Raw genomic sequence first — 17,542 nt, forward strand, 5'->3', positions numbered from 1 at the left:
TGCGGCAGCCGTGGGGCTCGCAGCTGCTCGGCTCCACCACATCCCATCCTCCCCACAGCCCGCTGCTCCGCTTGCTGTGCCTCACTCTGACAGCACTCTGCCGGACAGACAGATTTCCTGAAGGCCTCGCTACAGACCCTGTGATTCCATATGCCAGTGGCTTCAGAGCTGGAATCTGTCGGCTGGGCTGCCCCTGCGCAGCAGCAGAGCCCAGTGTCTCACCTCCCGCACCAGAGGGAGGCCCACTTGGCATGTACGTGTGTGCTGGAAACTGCAGCACAGCCCCAACTGGCTGCCCCAACTTTTGGCTGCCCCAAAGATCTCCTGCACCAGCCGCTCACCGTGGCAGCCTGCTTTGGTTTCTGACCTGCTCCTCCTGCAGCAGTTCTGCTCCTCCGGAGTCACAGAACACCTGCAGCTTCACCATCTCCCGGCATGGAGACACTGGCAGTCCCTGCCAAGCTAATGCTGTGCCAGAAGAACAGCATAGAGTCCTTCCTCTGGCAGAACGGAGAACCTCCTTCTCCTCTGTGCTACTCCTTCAATTCCCCCTGAATTCGTCCCTCCACAAACACATCCCCTAAGAAGCCCACCTGTATATGCAGGGAAGACCATCAGCTTCCCGCTTCCAGGAGGAGCAAGATGGTGGCCAGCTGTGTCCACCCGGGCTTGCCCGCCCAGCCGGGGCAGCCAGACCGCGGCCACCTTCACAGACCTGCTTCTGCTCTGCCCTGAGCTGTCCTGCAGCCTGCCCGGGGCTCTGCCGCCACTGCCTGCAGAAGCACACCACAACCTGGGGAAGCCATGAGCAGAGCCAGTGGTTTAGGCTCGAAGCTTGACCTCAGGGCAAGCACCAAGCTCTTTTGGCTACGGACAGCAGCCCCAGGGTGACAGCCACTCTGCTCCTTCCAAAAGCCCTTGAGTACCAGGGCTGCAGTGCAAGCCCAAGGCCAGGATAAACCTGCTGTGTACTGAGTGAGCTGAGCGGGTGCGGAGAAGCATGGGGGGGGTCTCTGGCTTTCCCCGCTCCAGTTTCCCACCTGGTTGATGTGGACAGAAGGGATGGAGGCTGCAGAGACAGACGAATGGCTGGGTGAGTTGGGCAGGGACTTGCAGGGGCCGATGGAAAGCTGCTGTTTCTTCCGTAGAGCCACCACCTTCTGAGCCACTGGAAGAAGAGAGAAAGGAACAGGGTCAGAGTCCAGAAAGCAACTTTCTCCACCTGCCCCGGAGGGCTTCAGTGAGACCCAAACCCTTTGTCTGACTGACGCCAACATCTGGGGTTCAAGCTGTGCCACCCTGTAAACAGGGAGGATTTCTGCAGAACACCCAACCTCGCGGTCCCCATCGCCGGCCGCTGCCACGCAGCCCAGCTGCAAGGGACAGCGTGTGCCCACGGCTGCTCCAGCAGGCAGCAGGGCAGGCTATCGCGCTGGTCATGCCGAGTGCCCAAAGGCCACCTGCTCTCTTGGGTCTGACACAGAGCAGTGAGTCCATGCGATGCCAAGGACCCACCCAGAGCCCTGGGCTGCTGCGGAAGGATCCCTGGGCAGCCAGGGTCACTTCTCGGCCATCCCTGGGCAGCCAGGGTCACTCCTCAGCCATCCCTGGGCAGCCAGGGTCACTTCTCGGCCATCCCTGGGCAGCCAGGGTCACTTCTCCACCACCCCTCTCAGCAGCTACAGGAGCCAGTTACCGAACTGGATAGCCTGGGCAACGCCACCTCCATCGGTCTGGGCCCCTGTGACCCTCATGGGCTCCAGATGTTCGAAAAACTAACGTGAGGAACAACTGTCTGAGTTCCTGCAACCTCACTGCCTGACGCCAACAGCCCCAAACTGCACTTCAACCTTCCCAATCCCCTACCTTTTCTGGAAATAAACATCTTGACCAAAGAGCACGACAGCAAACAAGCTGTGCTGGTGAGGAACTGAGGAGAACACACTGCCATGCCTCGTTTTCTCTTGCGCACCGGCCAGGTCCCCCCACCACCACCGACAGAGGAACCTTTCAGATGAACACCACTGAAGGCATCGGGCGTCACACGCCCAACCCAGCACACCTTTATCGTGAGCCCTTGCAATAAAGCTGCCACGTTCCCTCTCCAGAAAGACAGAAGATGTTGCACCACACACGTGTGACAGAACACTTTTGGAAAAGTCAGATGCCAACAGCAACTGCAAAATCCTGCCTCCTCCCAGCTGCAGTGCCGTGTCCTGTAGGGACAGACACAGGCCTATGGGGCCACCGGGGCTACCTGCTCGTCCGATAAAGCTGGGAGCCTCTCCAGACTCCCAAGCTAAATGTGCATCCCATAAACAGCAGGAACCCCTCCTGCCCCCACCACACAGACATATTAATGGGCTGGTTTTCCTGCTCTCCTCCCCTCCGCCGTCTCCTCCGGCCAGCTTCACCCACTGCTCGCTGCCTAAGCCACCTCTCCTTCAAAGATTCGGAAAAACTCCTCAGCAGCTGCTGTCCCGGGCACAGAGCCTGGCAGAGGCTCTGCCACGTCACTCGCCCTGCACCATTAGTGGTAACGACGGAATTAATCGTGAGGCCAGCAAGACCAAACCAGTGGTGATAAAATCTCACCAGTCCTTAACCGAGGCATCTCGAGGTGGCCTCTGTGTTTCTGCCAGGCTTTTCCAAGGACAGTTTCTGTCGCCCCGTAAGCCAGCCTCCGGGACCACTTGTTTATCACAATTTCTTTGGTTGCTACACGCAGCTCTGTGATGTACGACCAACGCGTCCTGCCCTGTCTGCAGAACCTCCGCCCGGATACACTGCTTGGCATCGGTGTGCCAAACGTCCCGTGCGGTGCTGCTGTGAGTGTCAGCACTCGAGCATCACGCAGTATTTTACAGCACACCACAGCACCCTGTCCTGGACGTTCTGGAGAAACCCCTCTGCAGACACGGCCAGGAACGATCTGCTCTGGGAGGAGCATCTGGGCAGAGAGGAGGTGCCCATGAAGGTCCCTGGTGACGCACCGAGGACCCTACAGAGAACACCTCGGGGCAGGGGGGGCACCTTATGCAATCACAGGGCCTTGCACACCCCCTGCACACCAATGCTTGGCCTCTCCGTTGAAATGCTCCTGCCAACCCTTCCTCAGAAGCATCACCCACTGCCCTGGAAGACACGGTGACACCGTCCATTGCCCGGATGGCCAGGAGCCAACCAACTCGCCGTCGCGCAGGAGGAGGGACACCCACTGCCCAGCTGACCCAAACCACCCCCTGGGCAGGAGAGCCAGAACCACCCTCAGGCTTTCCAGCTGAAGTCCAAGTCTGCAGCCTGCGGCTGCGGGGAACGATGGGGAGCAGCATTGCCACCGGCACGTCAGCAGCAGGTTCTGGCGGGCCGTGGGAGAAGGCTGCCTCGCACCAGCTACCCTCTCCAATGCTCCGGGGCAGAGGCAGGAGAGGAATGCTCAGCCTGGATGTGCTGCAGAGGTGACGCCAGAGAAGCCACTCACAGCACGGGCAGCACCACTGCTGTCCCTCCTGTGCCCATCCACCACCGGCCTGGGTCGCTCTGCCCCTCCAGGAACGATGCCAGGACAACCACTGCCGAGGGGCTCTCTGCAATCTGCTCTCTAACCTTTGCCTGGTGTAGAAAAATTCTTAAAATGAAGCCCGAGAGCTGAGGCATCCGCACCTCGACGGCCTCCTGCTGTTGTCCGGCACGTTCAGTACCAGCCTCCCACCTCCCTGGGAGCTCTGCGGTGAGGGAACGATGGTCCCCCCCCAACCAACCTCTCCGGTGGGCTCACCCCGGAGCAGTTCTGAAACCGTGGTCAGTGTCTGCCGGGCACCGGACGTGCCACACAATGCCCAGCCTGTGGCACCCCTCCTGCCTGTGCCAGGGCCAACTCCTCGCGGTATCTGAAGCCACAGGGATGTCCCACCTTCAGACAGAAGCAGGAGCTGTGACAACACCTGGTGCTAGAAGGAACTCGGAAAGGATGAGAGAAGTGCAGTTCCCACACGGCGAACGGCATTTCCAGGGGCACTTCTGCCAGGTCCCACGTGAGAAACCAGCGGGGCCAAAGTCACCCCTTTTCTGCACGTCGTGCGTCCTCTTCACCGCGACCCTCAAAGCCTCACTGCCCCGACAAAGCCTTCCCCGCCCCACGGATCCAGCACCACGACAGTGCCACACACCGCAACGTACGGTCCAGATCCCTGCACGGCACAACCACAAACCTCCCTTCAGACCAAACACGCCGGAGCTGCTCCAGGGGTGCAGAAGGGTCCCCGCCCCACCTGCCTGGGCAGAAAGGAGGGCACCACAGCAGCTGGAGCCACCCAGCTCTTGGAGAACCTCTGAGCAGTGGGTGGACGTGAAGATCCGAGGTTCTCCTCAGAGCTTCGCCCACGCTCAGCAGCACTACGTGCAGACCGAGGGGCGTTTGCAGAGACGGCGGCTCGGGGAGGAAGAGTGCTCCCGCAGCCTTCGGCTGAACACCAGGAGTAGGACAGTCGCTCCCTCCCGCTGTCACGCCAGACCAGCACGACGATAACGTGCAGTCCAAAAGGGTCAGCGGCTGCGGTTGTCAGACGAGACAGCGGCACTGGAGGGCTCTCTGGGATCGGGGCTGCAGCACACGCTCCGCACAGCAAGGACAAGCAAGCCAACCCGTGCGAGGAACACAGGGACCACGGCTCAGTGAAGTCTTCCTGTTTCTGCTGCGGAAAACGGACACCTTCCCCTGCCTGCGCAGGGCAGGTCAGCCACAACCCGGGCTGAGCGACTTGTGCTGGAGAAACCACGCGAGGATGAGTGTGGCTGGTAACAGCATGGACCCACCAGCGCTCCTTGGGAAAAGCCGCTCATCCGCTCTGAAAACACCTCATCCCGTCAGGCCCGCTTCATCTGGAACCAGATCCTGGGAGTCCCAGAGCAGCTCTCAGATGCTGGTGATGTCTGGGGCCGAGGTGTTGGGCTCAGGTCTCCTCAGCTCCTCACCAGCACCTCCTGCCCGTTCCGTCCCTCCCACAGCTGTGCTCGGGAGCGTCCGGGCAGCCCCGCAGCTGAGCGGGCAGTGAGAGCACTGAGCACCTGAGATTCACTCCACATCCATGAGATGGTGGGTCCCTCTGCTCCATTTGCAACTCCCGGTTACCACACTGCTCTCTCCAGAGCTCTGAGCAGCGCGCTCAGCAAAGGCAGCGGTGTTGGCAAAGCCGCGCCGGCAGGCGCAGCGCCGTGCCCGGAGCCAGCCTGCCGCAGGAAACACGGCGCTGTGCAGGGAGCCGCAGCCACGCGGGCAGCTCCTGCCCACGCGGGCTCACGGGCCGGCAGGATCTCTCGGTTTTCCAGGCGGATGTTTGTGCAGTGCCAGCCGTTAAAGCCAGCCAGCCTACGCCGTACCGGCCAGGTGGGTACACGGCCAGTCTCTTCCACCAAGTCTCTTCCAAATCCAAGGGTCTGGATTTGGAGAAAGTACAAGAGATGCAGAACACAGCACTCCCCTACATGTTTTTTCCAACAACTAATGAAAAGAAGGCTATTAATAAAAAAGGTACGGATTCCTTAAAATCTGAATCCGACTGGCTTTGGCTTCCAGCACCAACTCTCTGCTGCCCTATGGAGTCTTGGTGTCGGTGATTTTCTCCCCATGTAGACAGGCACGTAGACACTCTGATATGGTAGTCAAGTCACCTCTCGATTTTCTTTTTGATTTATTGACTGGATAAGCTCTTTTAGTGTCTATCTGGTATTTTTTCCAGCCTTTAATTATTGTAGCTTTTTTTTTTTAATCTTCTCAGTTTCTCTGTGTCCTTTTGAAGCGCTGACACCCAAGTCTGACACCACTTCAGGACAATGGTCCTCCTGTCCAGACTTCCACTCGGCGCTCCCCTGCTTACCCACCCAGGGACAGCACCAGCCCCCCTGGCCGGGTGGCCTGTGCTCCTTGTTCCATACGGCACCGGCGTTTGCCCAGACCCACAGGGATTTTGTCCGAATGGTCTCCCATTACCACACTCCTTGGGGTCTTCTGGATTTCGCCAGCCTCACTGCTCTGCAGGCAGACAAACACGCTCCCTTGTCTCCTTCCTGGCCACACAGCCAGGCAATGAGCAGACCCGGGCAGAAGACGAAGCGCAGCACGTTGCAGGCGCTCGCTCCGGAGCCCTGGCACAGCAGCTCGGAGTCTCCCACCGCGCTCGCTGAGCGGCGCTGGTGCCAGAAGCCAAGTCCCGGTCTCGCATGACAGCGTTCATCTCACACACTCACTGCTTAAAGTTGTGCTGTCTGTGCTCCCCAAAGAGAAAAAATAACCCCAGAGCACAATTCCCTCCATCTTGAGAAAAAAACCATGAGAAGCAGCCTAACAAACAGCAGCACCTAATCCTGCAGTGCCTTCCCCAGCCCCTTCCCAAACCCACCGGCTGCTATTCCTCACCGCGCTGCCCTTCAGAGAAGGGACACAACGGAACCAATCTGAGGGAACAAGCTGAAATCTGGGGACACGCGGTGCCAAAGCTTTCCAGAGGCCAGGACCAGCCGTGCGCACGGCTCACCTGCTGCTGCTGCTCTCTCCAGACGTGCTCTGCAAACCGCTGGTTTGCTTTAGCAGATTCTCTCTTTCCAGGTCTGCTGCAGTATTCACTATCCTCAACTATTCCCAGCTGTTCCTTCCCACTATTCCTCCATCACTGAGGAGGAGGAGGAAGGGGAGACTTAAAAGCAACCTGCCGCGGTTCCCGCAGGAACACCAAACCAGTGCGGAGGCTGGGGGATGCTGAGGGGTTCCCTACGCGAGGCCGGTGGGACAGTTTGAAAGGTGTCTGTCTGGGCTGACCTCCTAGTCTGTCTCAGAGGGGGACCAGCAGCAGGAAACACCTCTGCATGCTTCTGCGTAAGAAAAGCAGCTCGGTGACTGTGATGCCGAGCCCCGCAACAGCAGATTGCTGGCAGGTCCCAGGGGAAGGAGGACCAGCAGCTCCAGCTCAGGGGATGGGGCACTTGAAGCCGCTGACCCGCTCAGTGCTGGGTCTTGCCCTCAGCCTGTCCCGCTGTGCTGCAATGGGCCGAGCTGGATTTCTGCGCTCAGGCAGTCCTGCCGCACTGCGATTCCCAGCTTTCTTCGATTCCCTGCTTTCTTCCACGCACCTGTTCCACTTGCAAACTCTAACAGCACAGTTCTCCGCCTTTCCAAAAGCAACTCTGTCCTCTCCGGCCCCTCAGCTCTGCACAGACCCTTCCTCACGCACTGAACACAGATCCCCAGCCGCACTCCGGAAGACACGGCAGAGAAAGGGGACAGGGGAGCTGCAGTTACAAGGACCGCAGGGCCCCAGGTTATTTAAGCAGACTGCAAACTCCTGGGACAGGGGGTAGGTTCCCTCTCCCACGTACAGCACCCCTGCCATGCAGACTCCTCTCCAAGCCTAAGCCGAAATGCTCTTCCACACGCTGTTCCCATGAGGAACAGCTGCCCCGCCGGGCCACCCAGCTGCTGCTCCCCTATCTCTAACACCCAACGGTGCTGCTGTGCCTCCTCTCCTCCACGAAAAGCAGTCAGAACCCTCTCTGCAGCCTCCCGAGACCTGCGCAGGCTCCTACAGACTGCTGTGCTGCCCAGGCCCACCACGGGGACGCCGTCAGCCCCTGCAGCCTCTCTGCGCTCCGGAACACGCGGCTGCCCAGAGGTTGGCTCTGCAGAATGGCAGGAGAAAGGTGCTGCCCAGCCCTGCTCTGCCGTCCCTCGTGCGCATCCACGTGCAGTTCACCCGCGTGCCACCCGCAGGAATCCTTCCAGGCACATGGCACATCCCACTCCCCGGCCAGTCTGCACGTGTGACACTATGGCACAGCGCACGGACGTGTGCCAGCCTCCCTCGGCCTCGCGGCAGCATGCCATCCTGACCGAGAGCCAGCGGCCGAGGCAGCGTGAGCCCCTCTCAGGGACAGCGCTGCTGCCCATCGCCCGCACACCCTCCTCCGGCGGCAGTTACCATCCTGGAAGACTCTCTCCACGTTCAGTCCGTAGGTGGCACAGGTCTCGTAGTACGTGCAGCGCTTCAGATCGTTGGAAAGCTTCCGCGCCCGAGAATCGTCGATGACCCGGGGGTTCGTGGCGCTGATGGCATCTGGAAAGCGAAGGGAGAGGAGGTTGAAACGCCAGCACCTGTGACCCACCTGCCCACAGGTCCCAGGGCACGTCCTGGCCACCCTCCCTCCTTTCACACACTGAGACACCCACCGCCATAGTACACCCCCTCTCCTACAAATGCCTTAGACAACAGTCCCACGTTTGCAGAAAAATGGATTTGGCAAATGAACCTCATTCAGCTCCCCTGCCCATCCAGCCACCGATGCTTCTGAAGACAGAGGGCAGAAACCAGAGGGAGATGTGGCTGGCGAGGCAGGGAGGGGACACACCACCGAGAACTCACACGACCATGGCACGAACAGGGCAGCTGCTGAAGACAGCAGGACACTCAGTGACGACAGACAAAGTGCTGGGGGCAAAGGTGCAAACAGTCCGACCCCGGGTCCGACTGTGGCCTCACGCACAGTGCCAGGTGTGGGCATGCGTCAGAAACGACTAACGTGGCCATCTGTCAGCACCTCACTGGTCACGGCCGCTGCAACGAGCGCGTCCACTCGCCCGCAGGCCCGCCTCGCCTGCCCAGAGAAATGCACCTGCCAGTCTCCATCGTTTTCGGTCTCACGGCCATACCCTACGGATCGGAGAACCGAAAGGGAGAAACCCTCCTCAGATAACCGGGAAAGGCGGCTCTGCAGGATGTGCTCGCAGTCGAGGCCTTGGTGGACAACACTAAAAAAGAGGCTTAATTTGTATCCCAGATGGCTGCTAAGTGCTCCCATGTTTTGGAAAAACTGCCTTCCCAAGAGGAATCCGATTCCTTCCAGACATGCCAGGGAAAAGCGGGGGCTGTGAACCCGCTCAGGAGGAGTCGCAGGAGCACGGGGACTCGCATTGTAAAGAAGTCCTCCTCCTCCTCCTCCTCCTCGAACAGTCGGGGACAGCAATGACCACCGACCCCTCTGCCACGTCACCTCCTGCTCCTGAGCCCCCACTGCCCGTGCCTGCCCCCCAGCCCAGGCCTGAGCCAAGATCGCTCACTCCTGGCACTAATTCCGCCATCCTTAAACACCCAAAGTTTAACAACGTCGTTCCACTCTCAGCCCGGGGCCCAGCACAGACGCCCCTGCGGCTCCCCTCCCGCGTCACGCCGCCCTTCCCAGCCACGGAGCTGCCTCCTGGCCAGGAACGGGTCATAGACTTCATAGATTTCATAGATTTCATAGATTTCATAGATTTCTAGGTCCGAAAAGACCTTAGAGATCATCCAGTCCAACCGTCCCTAATCCCCCATTAAACCAAATGGAGTCACGCTTCTGGGTCATGCTGCCAAGACACTGGGTCTTGCCAAAACCTTTTTCCCTCATGTCCTCCAAGGACACCTGTGTCCTGTGCTCCCTGCTGTCACATCCAGACAACCCCTGCAGCCCCAGGCTCCCTCCTGCCTGTGCTCTGCCATGTCTGGGCAGGAAGGACGCCCGTTTTGCAAATGTGGAGCAGATACCTGCAGCGATGCCCTGTTACTGCCCCTCCTGCCCCCTGGGCACCCGCTTCCAGACCGCCTCCAACAGGCGCTGTGCAGGGCAGGAACCCCGCTCGAGGGCTGCCCTCCCTCCCGGCAGCCCCCTGCACTGGCAGCTCCCTGCTCAGGCGTGTCTGGGGTGCCCAGCCGGGGCTCTGGGCACTGCATCTCCTGTTGCCTATGCTGCCCGTGCCCACTGTCAGCCTCAGCCCAGGTTTTGTGACAGGTCCCTTACAGCCTCCATGCCAGTCCCAGCGGGCTCCAGTCCCGGCCCTGCAGGGCAGAGGTGGGGGGGCAGTTCTGGGTTACTGTTGCTCTTTCCCACAGCCACGTGCGCTGGCAGCACCTCAGGGGAGACAGTGCTCCGCTGCTCGGGCTCTGCTTGGGGTGCTGAAGGCAAACTGCTGCCCCCTAAACGTTCCCTGCAGCAGCCTTCCCCCCGAGGACGAGGGGCAACGCACCCGCAGGGAGCCCTCCTGCCTGCAGGCGCTGCTCCTGCCTGCACCCAGAGCTGAGGTGGGCAGCGCCAGGGGGTTCGGGCAGTTCCAAGAGGAAAGCGGCTCCATGAAGTAAGGCAGCTCTGCAGGGAAGCCGAGATGGCCCGAGAAGGGATCGCTCAGCTCCCCCGGCGCCCTGAACCAGGGGCCCCAGCGTGGCACAGCCCCACATGTGGCTCGCAGGCTGGAATGCCCACGGCACTCGCAGCACCGCGTGCACTCTCACCAGCGCGGACACGTCACCCGTGCTCCCGACGGTGGCAGGGAGGATGCGAGGAGGAGGCGAGGAGGAGGAAGCCCAGCTGCCCCGCGCTCACCCTGCGTGCCCACCAGCACCATCGGCACCTCCGCTGTGTTCCGGTAGCTGCAGAGCCGCAGGTAGTAGTTGTAAACTGTCTGGAAGCTGATCTCGTCCTCCAGGCTGAAGACAAACACCACGGCGTCGACCCAGGCAGCGAACTGAGGGAGACACACCAGCGTCACCACCCAGACAGGCGTCCCGGAGCGCCGTGCCCAGGGCTGCCAGCCAGGGTGGCCTCACGGCAGGCGCGGGGTGCTGCGGCCAGGCTCAGCCCAGCGCGCGCCCCAGGCCCTGCGGCACAAGCTCCCCGACACCACGGGGACAGTCACTATAGGGGCAGCTCCTGACTCACAGTCCTCATGTTCTCTTATCATCGGGCTCCCAGGAGGCAGCCGGGTCCGTCCCCAGGAGCCCTCCGACCGCTTGGGCAGGACGGGGAGGGAAGGGACTGCAGGAGGTACTACAGGTCTCCTACCTGGAGTTCGGGGGGACCCCCTTCATCTCGAATTAGCAGCAAGTAACTCTGACCGTCCACCACGATCTCCTTCTTGAATCGGCCACCTTGGGAAGAGAGCAGAGCAGCAGGTCAGGAGCGGGGGGCAGGCAGGGGAAAGCCCCAGTGAAGGCCAGGGGGCCGCGGAGCCCCTGCGGCAGCCACGGATGGGGTGCAGGGACAGGGGTCACCCTCAGAGCTGGGGAGAGGAGCGAGGACCCGGCCCACCCCCTGGGCGCCCTGGAAAGCAGACCTTACCCTCTGGAGACTCCTCTTGCACGTAGGTGCCGGTCAGGTAGCGGTGCACGAGGGCCGACTTCCCGCTGGACAGGTTCCCCACGATGCCCTGGAACAGAAGCACACGTCACCCACTGCCGCGTGCCCAGCGCGTCTCCCTCGACACGAGGCCACCCACGCGAGGTGGGACCACCGGTGCCCGGGCACACGCTGACAACAGGCAGAGATGGTCTCGAGAGGGCACAGGGGATGGTGTGACCCAGCCAGGCACACCGCAAGAGGCGTGGGGCATTCACTGGCCTGTCGGGCAGAGAGCAGCAGGTACTGGGGCACTGCTGCCCGGACGGAGGGCGGTGAGTGCCCCCGTCCTCCACCTCATCCATGCCATGTCACTCTTCCCACAGCCCTCCTGCTCCCTGGGGAGACGCTTGCCCTCCCAAGCCAACGGTCAACTCAGAAGGAAAAAACCTCTTCTCCCAGCCCACACATCCCAAATTTTGGGGCATTACAGCTCTTGGCAGCACCTGCCAGGAGGAGGAGGAGGATTGCAGAGATGGGCTGTGAGTTCCGTACAGCTGCTGCTTCCGACCCCAGCAGCACGGCACAGCGCTCGCTCCGCGCCGCGGCAGCGATGCTGCGGTAGCACCGCACACGCTTCCCAGAGGAGCTGCCTGGGCTGCTATGCGGAGAACACCTCGCGCCGTTTTTTAACCGAGCTGAAAAGTAGAAATACCTGGCACCAACTTTTAACTGGGTTGCAACACACCAGGACGGGGATCTGTCACTCGGGATCACCCTACAAATTTGCTGCAAAAGGAAGGCCGCTGTCCCAGGACGGGTCAGCTGGACAACCCAGTTTTTGCTAATGTCACTGCTTTTCCCAATGACTTAAAAAACCTCCAGTGCCCGAGCGCGCTTGCCTGCTGATGGGAGAGCAGCCCTGGGGTACAGGGGCATCTCCTGTCACCCCTGCAAAACGCCTGGTTCAGACTGGTCAGCCTGTATCCCGCAGCTACTCCCCAGCCCACGGGGCCAACGCAGCTCGTGGAGCAGGCTCCGGCGTCACTGAGCATCCCGCCTCGTGCTCCTCCGGCCTCAGCCGCAGCGCTGCTCTGACGGAGCTGGAGCAGGAATGCCAGGGCGATGCACAGGCACCCTCTGCCCGCGGCGCCCTCTCTGACCTCCCCTGCCCCAGGCTGCGCAGCGGTGCTCTCGGCAGGAGCCACTGTGGATGCTCCTAACTCAGTTCTGCCCCAGGCCCGTGCCCCTCCCAGCCCTGGCTGGTGAAGAAGGCAGCGAGCTCCTACCAGCCGCTCGCCACGCGGAGCCCTGGATGCCATCCCGGCCGGCCCGGGGCCGCAGCTCCCCGTACCCGGGCAAAGCGAGCTCCCGCTCCTCTTCCACATGGCTTCCCGAAAAGCACCCAAGCCACCTCTGCCTCTGGATAGTCTGACCTTACCGTGGAGCTTCTTGTACGTAACCAACTCCCGCCTTAGGGCACCCTACACCTCCTCCCGTGCCTGAACCACGCTCCCAGTGCTCACATGAAGGTGTCCTTGGGGTGGGTGTCTGACACACGGACACCATTTGGATCTCCTGCCCGAGCTGCCCCACGCAGCCTGGAGCCTGGTGGCTCCTCCACTACCGAAGGTTCACTCTGCTCCACCAAACGCACCACTGACACGGGCTGCTTGCTGCCCAGCACACCATCCACCCAAGGGCTTTTGTGGGCATCCTCCTTCTCTGTCCCCGGGATCAATCAGCACAGGGCATGGGGACCGGCTGTTTCACTGGAATTTACGGTGTCTGGTACCTCTACCAGACAGAAGCCACCAGAGACACCCCCGTGCAGATCTCCCAACGGGGCTGTTGTGTTTCTTGAAGATCCAACATCCTCTGTGTGTCCCCGGCTGCCTCACAGCAAACGCAGTGGCACCAAAGTGCTTGGCAGTGCACCGCTGACCTCGTGCCCTTCCTGAACCCACCGCTGGACCAGACCACCAGGTTCACTGGGCACACGCACAGCGCCCATGTTTGCTGGAGATGCCGGAGTTTCCGTGGACGTGCTGCACAGCCCCGGTGGGTGTGTTTCTGTGCAGGAAGTCCCAGGCAGAAACACCAGACTTTCATGATGAGAATTTCAAGCAGGCACCCAGCACCGAAAAGCTAATAGTGTTCAGGAAAACAGCACACGTATGAGAAAGAAAACCCAATTCCCAAGTCCCATCACGCGTCTCCACGTGTCACCGCTGCCTCAGGTCGTGCCCACTCCCAAGCTCCTGGCACCGGGGTCAGTGGCCCCAGCGCAGCCCACCCGTGCCAGGGGATGGGACCGAGGGCCACGCTGCTGGGGCAGCACCTCCAGAGTCGACACCGTGCTCCGGGAACGCTTCCTCGCGATGTCCAAGCATGGGCCTCCACGCTTTCGGCTCCAGCCACCGGCTCTTCCCCGCTCGCCAGGATCCGCTCCGGTCTCAGTGCCTGGGGATGGCCGGCAGCTCTCGTGGACATGACCTGCGGTGACGCCCGGGCAGCACGCTGCGGCACAGGGCAGACATGCCAACCGCAGCGGCACAGCGCTCCGCTCCAGCCACCAGCCCGCAGGGACCGTTCCTGCCGCACCAACACCCGTCCCCTGCACCCATCTCACACGACGCCCTGACACGGCCTGTGCGACTGCGGAGACAAAGGAATGGGGAACACGCAGCCGCACCAGCGCCGAAAGACGCGGGGGCAAGGAGAGAGGAGTGGCCGGGAACACTAAAGCTGCCTCTGCCACCGAACAGAAGCTCATGGCCAACCTTCTCCAGGCAAAGGGATGAGCTCGGTGAGTCACCACCAGGCAGGTTCTCCAGCCTTCAGCCAGCTGCTCGAAAGCTCCCGCTGCACCAGGTCCCGACCTGGGCTACCCGCGTGCTCCGGGTGAGCGGGACAGTCGCAGCAGCCCCACAGCGGTGGGTACGCAGCCAGCACCACACCGTGCTACAGGAGCGCAGGAAACCCACCCAGTTTGCCAGCATCTCGCATGCCAATGCCACGCGGAGCCCGCGAGTGGTGGGACCAGGGTGCCAGGAGCCTGGGATTAAGACATGCCAATCAACGCGCTGCCACGGGCATGCCCAGGCTGGACCCGTCGCTGCCGGGTCTGTCACCTGAACAGCAATTACGTATCACACGGCACGTTCGGACAGATGAGAACACGCACCAGACCGCGAACCTCACGGGTAACGCACACGTGTTCCCGGAGCCCAGCAATCCGTGGGGACATCGGGGCTATACCACTGCCGCCGCCGCGGTACGAGCAACGGTAACGACCTTCCTCCGGCCCAGCCCTCCCCGCCGCTGCTGCAGCAGCCTCCGTTGCAAAGAGGTGGAGACAGAGCAGAAGCGGTGGAGAGTATGGCGTGGAGCGGGCACGCGGGGCTCAGCTCTGTGCCCAGGCTGCCCACGGCTCCAGCCTTGGGCAAACCTGATCTAGTTGGAGATATCCCTGTTCCTTGCAGGGGGGTTGGACTAGATAGCCTTTGAAGGTCCCTTCCAGCCCTAACCATTCTATGATTCTATGATACCTTGGCAAAGCCCCAGGGCCGGCGGGCAGCTGGGGCTCCACGTGACACCAGGGATTAAACACTCCAACAATATTTAGCTCTCTGGAACTTGGAGGGAGGCTGCGTTTACGCTTTGTTTCCTTAGAATCAAAATCCTGACCTACTTCTTGTTGAAATACACTTCTGCTCTGTCTTCTGGTCTGGTGTCCTAAACAAGCTCCAGCAGGACTGACGGTCTCCAGGAGCATAAACCCCCAGCGGCAGCAAACACCAGTACAACACGGTGTGTAGGCACCATGGAAACCTCCGTACCCAGACGTGTTGGGGAACGAGGGAACGCAGCCTGCCGCTGCGCTGGCCATGAAGGGCTGGTGCTGGCCAGTACGGGGTCCCGGGACGAGTCCCCGCCAACGGGCACCGTCTGTGCCTTCGCCACGGGAAAGGAAGGTTCGCAGGAACCACTGCCTTCTCGCAGACACGGGCTCCTCTCAGCCTCCAGCAGATGGAGGAAGCTTCAGGATAAAATTGAGGTGGGAAAAACTGCTGAGCATAAATACATGGAGCTATTAAAAACCTTCGAGAAAGCGCACTGACCAGTTGTGGTGCAAATGGGAACGTGAGCAGGGAAGCAAGCGGCAAGAGCCCGACCTCCTGCAGGAGAGGGAACGGACACGGTTCATTCCCACGGAAGGAGGGACGCGGGCTGCCGTCAGTGCTGTAAGTGCCACGGAACAGAAGCCCCCAAGGAGGCAGTGGCTCTCCATACTCCCGGAATTACGACACTGGTTCACAGGCCCAGCACAGGTCTCCCCTGGGGACAAGGACTGGCTGATCGGAGACAGAGCGGGTGCTTCGTGCGAGCCTCTCCCACCACGAACGGCACGTTCTGCTGTTTATCCAAAGACTCCGCGTTTGCCCTGCACTGCGATGTCTGATGTCAAACACGTTTTTCACGGGGGCACCCGTGGCACTCGGTGAAGCCCCACACGGGCAGGATCGAGGAACAAGTGGCTCTGCTGCAGGAGCCACTCCCGCAGTGCTGCCGAGATCGCTGCTAAGCCTCGTGCCAGCTGTGCCCGCAGACCCTGTTCCACCCGGAGTGCGCCTCTGAGATGGGGCTGGTGAGGCTGAGGCAGAGGCCGAGGGGAAAGTTGCTTGAAAATTGGAAGGGAGCAAAGCCTGGGAACGTCTCTTGCCAAGCCTCAGCTATTTGGTGATTCCTGTAGGGACTCCAGGGTGGGTGCCGTGCAGGGACCCCTTCTGTACCACCATAACCTGGTGGTAACTCGAGACACTTGGAATCCAAGACCAACCTGTCTGCAGAGACCCGGGGAGGAGAGCTGGGTGCTGCGACAGACGGATACGGCCGCGCTGCCAGGATGGGCGAGATGGGAGCCGAGGAACGGAGGCATCGCAGCGCTGGCACAGCCACGGGGCAGCCAGGGCCGGAGCAGCACAGTGTGGAACAGATCCCTTGGACATCGACCCAAAAGTTCAGGACCTGCCCAGCTTTCCTCATCCCTGCTGGCTGATTGCCATCCCAGACCCAGGCAGGGGCAGCTCTGCCACTACGCGATGTCCTTCCCTTCGCAGCTGCAGAAAGAACCGATCCCGGATGCCCACCTGCTGCCCAGAGCCCTGACGCCCTGGCACAGGCTCCCTCGCCACAGCCATGCTGCTGCAGCCAGACCCCAGAGGCACCACGGAGGGGGGGCTTCAGCCCAGCAAGGCTGGCACAGAATCAGGACTCTGAAAGGCCTCCAGGCTTTTAGGAAGAACTGCATCATCCGGGTGAAACCCTGGAGCAACAGAGATCCCTGGAGGTCATGGAAAACATGGGAAAAGGATCGTGCTGATTGAGGAAGAAGGAGGTTTGTTTAGCTTGCAGCACTGTTTTGCAGCCTGCAGAATGTTCAAATGTCAGAAGGCAACACACAGAATAGCTGCAAGAACACTTCTGAAAGGACACACATTTTACAAGGCAAACTAATAAATGAATATTCAAAGTTTGTTTTAATTTTCACTTAATTGCGGATAAAAAAATTGTGGCAGTATGGTGCTGGTATGTTTTGTAAAAAGGCTTTGTGTTTCTTGGATTAAGGACAAAAAAAAAATAATCTTGAAAAGGCTGAAAGGAGACATGCCAACCGTCTTCCAAGGGAGCCGAAGGCTGGCATGGGGACTGCGACAAGCAGAGCGGTGCCGCGGCCCTGGGAACAGCCAGGCGGGCACTCGGGAGCGCCTGCGGCATCCTGCCCACCCCGACGCCCCTTCCCGCACCACCCTGGCACGGCTGCCGAGGCTGCCTCTCCGTCAATGCCCGGACCAGCCCCCAGCTCAGCACCACCAGCGAGGAGGTCCCACGTCCTCCCGCCGCCCAGGCACCGCTCCCCAGCTCTGCTTGAGAGAATGCCCTCCATGTCCCCCCACGCTGCCGACCCGCATGGGCCCATGGACAGCCCCGGTGAGCCGGCACGCAGCCGTCAGCAACCACAGCCCGTGGGAAATGCCCCCCGTCTCCAATGTGCCGCACCCCGAGCCCAGATCCCCTCGCTGGTGACCCCGTCCCATGAGAAGGGGGCTGTGTTGGGGGCAGAGGCAGCCCCCCATCAGAGACTGTATCCCACGAGCTGGTGATGGAGCCTGGTAACGGTGGGAAACCCACCCCGTGCTGCCAAACCAGAGGAGCTTCATCTCCTGTTTGGCAGAACAAAGCGCCAGAGGTGAGAGTTTCATCCCACCAGCATCCCCCTGCGGCAGGGACACCGTGGGGCAGTCGTGTCTGGGAGGTGGCCAGTAGAAGCCAGGGCAGCACCAGCGGAGAGCTGGAGTCAACAGGGCTCAAACGGACAGGTGACACTCCCGTGTGAGCAACTCCC

The 17,542-nt window shown here is 61.0% G+C and overlaps 1 protein-coding gene across 4 annotated transcripts in view; it reads right to left on the reverse strand.

The window, feature by feature from the left end:
• The window catches only part of AGAP3 (ArfGAP with GTPase domain, ankyrin repeat and PH domain 3), a 142,599-nt gene that overhangs the window by 70,853 nt on the left and 54,204 nt on the right, over window positions 1-17,542 (reverse strand). For all 4 annotated transcript variants that reach the window (XM_086630885.1, XM_086630883.1, XM_086630887.1 and 1 more), the window contains exons 3-7: window positions 11,137-11,224; window positions 10,861-10,946; window positions 10,402-10,543; window positions 7,971-8,105; window positions 1,041-1,168 (exon numbers count right to left, since the gene is read on the reverse strand). In XM_086630885.1, coding sequence (XP_086487011.1) covers window positions 1,041-1,168; window positions 7,971-8,105; window positions 10,402-10,543; window positions 10,861-10,946; window positions 11,137-11,224 — 579 coding nt within the window. The remainder of the gene's footprint in view (window positions 1-1,040; window positions 1,169-7,970; window positions 8,106-10,401; window positions 10,544-10,860; window positions 10,947-11,136; window positions 11,225-17,542) is intronic.

Source organism: Tauraco erythrolophus, unplaced genomic scaffold (genome assembly GCF_009769465.1).
Source record: "Tauraco erythrolophus isolate bTauEry1 unplaced genomic scaffold, bTauEry1.pri scaffold_58_arrow_ctg1, whole genome shotgun sequence".
In the NCBI taxonomy this organism is placed as follows: Eukaryota; Metazoa; Chordata; class Aves; order Musophagiformes; family Musophagidae; genus Tauraco; species Tauraco erythrolophus.